Raw genomic sequence first — 3319 nt, 5'->3', positions numbered from 1 at the left:
CATAGCACTTAGTAGACATTTAGGTACTGATAACAACAATTTACTCAGTGTTTTAGGTGTAATGTTGTCCCATTCTTTTTGGAAACAAGTCTTAAGGTTTGTAACAGTACGGTGTCTTTGTTGCCACATTTTGTGTTTCAAATCCAAAAATATCTATTTACTGTAAATACAGAGAACAATTAATCATTCTGTCTTTTGCAGATTTCTTTTCTGTGATATGAATTCTACTAGAAATTCATCTGTGACATTTTTCATTCAAAACGGAAGAGACTCCCTTGCAGTAGCCATCATGAAAAATATTGTAGTTGTCACTGTTTGGATCTTCATCAGCCTCATCAGTGGGGTTTTGGTTTCCACACACTTCAAAAATCCAGTGTTTTATGAGAATCCCCGTTACATTCTGTTCACTCACATGGTCATCAATGACATGTTCCAGTTGACCCTGGCAGTAATTCTATACGTTATTAGTTATGTATTTTACACAATAAAGGTTTATTTTTGCTGTTTTCTCATACTGCTGGCTTTGTTTGCCACTATGGTCACCCCACTAAACCTTGCCGCTATGGCTGTTGAACGCTACATTGCCATCTGCAATCCCCTGCATCACCCTCAGATTTGCACAGTCAAACGGACTCACCTGCTCATTGGGCTAATTTGGGTGGCCGCCGTCAGTCCTTTTATTCCGGACTTTTTTGTAACTCTGGCAATAGAGCCTGTCAGTTTCTTTCAGTCCTCTATGTTTTGCCATCCAGTTAATGTTTTTAAAGCCCCTTATTTACTGTACAAAAGACCCATAATAGATGCATTGTTTTTCTGTTTTGTCACCTTGACTCTACTTTACACTTACATAAAAATAGTGCTTGAAGCTAAGGGAGCAACCTCTGACAAATCCTCTGCCACTAAAGCTCACAACACAATCCTGCTTCACGGCTTTCAGCTTCTCATGTGCTTACTTACATATGTAATCTACCCTGTTGAGACTGTTCTCTTATACATATTTCCAGACCGAATCCCAGATGTCCGTTACTCAACTTATCTGACTGTATATATTTTACCAAGGTTCCTCAGTCCTATCATCTATGGTGTGCGAGACACAGCATTTAGAAGACATTTGAAAAAATACCACTTGTGTCATGCAAAAAGGCCTAAGATGAAGACAATGAGTTGTATGAGGTGACCTTAGCAAAAAAAGCAAAGGCATATGTACAACTATTAAATAAAGGATCACATGTATGTTCTAAGGTCCATTTACATAATCTCTGAATTTACTCTTAGTTTAAAGGGCATTTCGTCATGTTTCACAGATGTAGTTTTAATAAATATGTCTAGGTATTTAGTGTACTGTAATCATGTGAATAATGGTAATGTCCCATTGATTAGCACATGCAAGTAAGAATGTATTTGTGTGTGCTACATGTTAAAAGAATGACCCTATAATACTAGACATAAGCTATGTTGAACTTTATTTATGTTTTTATCAATGTGGTTGCTCAACTAGTTGTCCTTCTCTCATTTCCTGTTTTCCTTAGCTGATGTTTTAAAATTGGTGGAACAAGGGTATTTGCACAGACCAAGTAACGTTTCTTAGAGTTTCAAAGATAAGGCAAGCAGCTGGGTAATAACAGTATTAAATTGGCCATTAAAGAGAATTTGAATAACAGTAGTACATTAAACAGCCTCTGTAATATCAATAAATGTAGCATCTACTGTTTATTTCGGCAAACACATTCTTTACAAACTATCCAAAATAAAATCATGATAAATACAATAAAAGTAAAGCATATCTGTTATTAATGTTAAAGTCATTGCTCAGACATTGCTCAACATTATTTCTGCTTTTTCATTCACCAAGTATACCTCTACTGTGGGCATCACATATAACATCCTACAACAAAAAAAAACATTGGGATGCAGTAATGAAATAAAACCTATAGACATACATTTGTATATATGTACTGCTCAAAAAATGAAAGGAACACTTTTGAATCAGAGTATAGCATCACGTCAGTTAAACTTCTGTGCTATTGATCTGGTCAGTTAAGTAGCAGAGGGGGTTGTTAATCAGTTTCAGCTGCTTTGGTGTTAATAAAATTAACAGGTGCATTGGAGGGGCAACAATCAGACAACCCCCAAAACAGGAATGGCTTAAAAGGTGGAGGCCACCTGAAATTTTTACCTCCTTATCTGTTTTGTCGCTAGTTTTGCATTTGGCTATGGTCAGTTTCACTATTGGTAGCAGGAGGCGATACCTGGACCCTACAGAGGTTGCACAGGTAATCCAACTTCTCCAGGATGGCACATCAATACGTGTCATTGCCAGAAGGTTTGCTGTGTCTTCCAGCACAGTCTCAAGGGCATGGCAGGGACCCCAGGAGACAAGTAGTTACTGTAGGAGAGCTGGACAGGGCCATAGAAGGTCCTTAACCAATCAGCAGGACTGGTATCTGCTCCTTTGGGCAAGGAGGAACAGGATGAGCACTGCCAGAGTCCTACAAAATGACCTCCAGCAGACAGGCCACTGATATGAATGTCTCTGACCAAACAATCAGAAACAGACTTCATGAGGGTGGCCTGAGGGCCCAACATTCTCTAGTGGGCCCTGTGCTCACTGCCTGCCTGGCACCATGGAGCTACATTGGTATTTGCTATAGAACATCAGAATTGGCAGGTTCACCACTGATGCCCTGTGCTTTTCACAGAGAAGAGCAGGTTCACCCTGAGCACATGTGACAGACATGAAAGGGTCAGGAGAAGCCATGGAGAACATTATGCTGCCTGTAACATTATTCAGCATAACCGGTTTGGTGGTGGGACAGTGATGGTCTGGGGAGGCATATCCATGGAGGGACTCACAGACCTCTACAGGCTAGAGAATGGCACCTTGACTGCCATTAGATATCAGGATGAAATCCTTGGACCCATTGTCAGACCCTGTGTTGGTGCAGTGGGTCCTGGGTTCCTCCTGGTGCATGACAATGCCCGTCCTCATGTGGTGAGAGTATGCAGGCAGTTCCTGGAGGATGAAGGGATTGATACCACTGACTGGCCCCCTTGTTCTCCTGACCTAAATCCAATAGAACACCTCTAGAACTTTATGTTTCGGTCCATCCAACGCCACCAGGTTGCAACTTAGACTGTCCAGGAGCTCAGTGATGTCCTGGTCCAGATCTGGGAGAAGATCCCCCAAGACACTCTTCATCATCTTATTAGGAGCATGCCCCGACATTGTTAGGCATGCATACAAGCACATGGTGGCCATACAAACTACTGAGTACAATTTGGAGTTGGTTCAATGAAATTTTTGGCAAAATGGACTAGC

The 3319-nt window shown here is 40.9% G+C and overlaps 1 protein-coding gene across 1 annotated transcript; it reads left to right on the top strand.

Moving 5' to 3' along the window:
• Window positions 1-271: 271 nt before the first annotated feature.
• On the top strand, window positions 272-1177 carry LOC120515195 (odorant receptor 131-2-like). The gene has a single exon (XM_039735946.1). It carries the CDS (start codon window positions 290-292, stop codon window positions 1175-1177), a length of 888 nt encoding a protein of 295 aa, XP_039591880.1. The 5' UTR covers window positions 272-289.
• The last annotated feature ends 2142 nt before the right edge of the window (window positions 1178-3319 follow it).

Source organism: Polypterus senegalus, chromosome 14, assembly GCF_016835505.1.
Source record: "Polypterus senegalus isolate Bchr_013 chromosome 14, ASM1683550v1, whole genome shotgun sequence".
Classification (NCBI taxonomy): Eukaryota; Metazoa; Chordata; class Cladistia; order Polypteriformes; family Polypteridae; genus Polypterus; species Polypterus senegalus.
This window is presented reverse-complemented; position numbering and strand designations above follow the sequence as displayed.

What these genes read in the sequence shown, in the direction of transcription:
- LOC120515195 (XM_039735946.1), top strand. Translation starts at nt 290, where the DNA reads ATGAAAAATATTGTAGTTGTCACTGTTTGGATCTTCATCAGCCTCATC.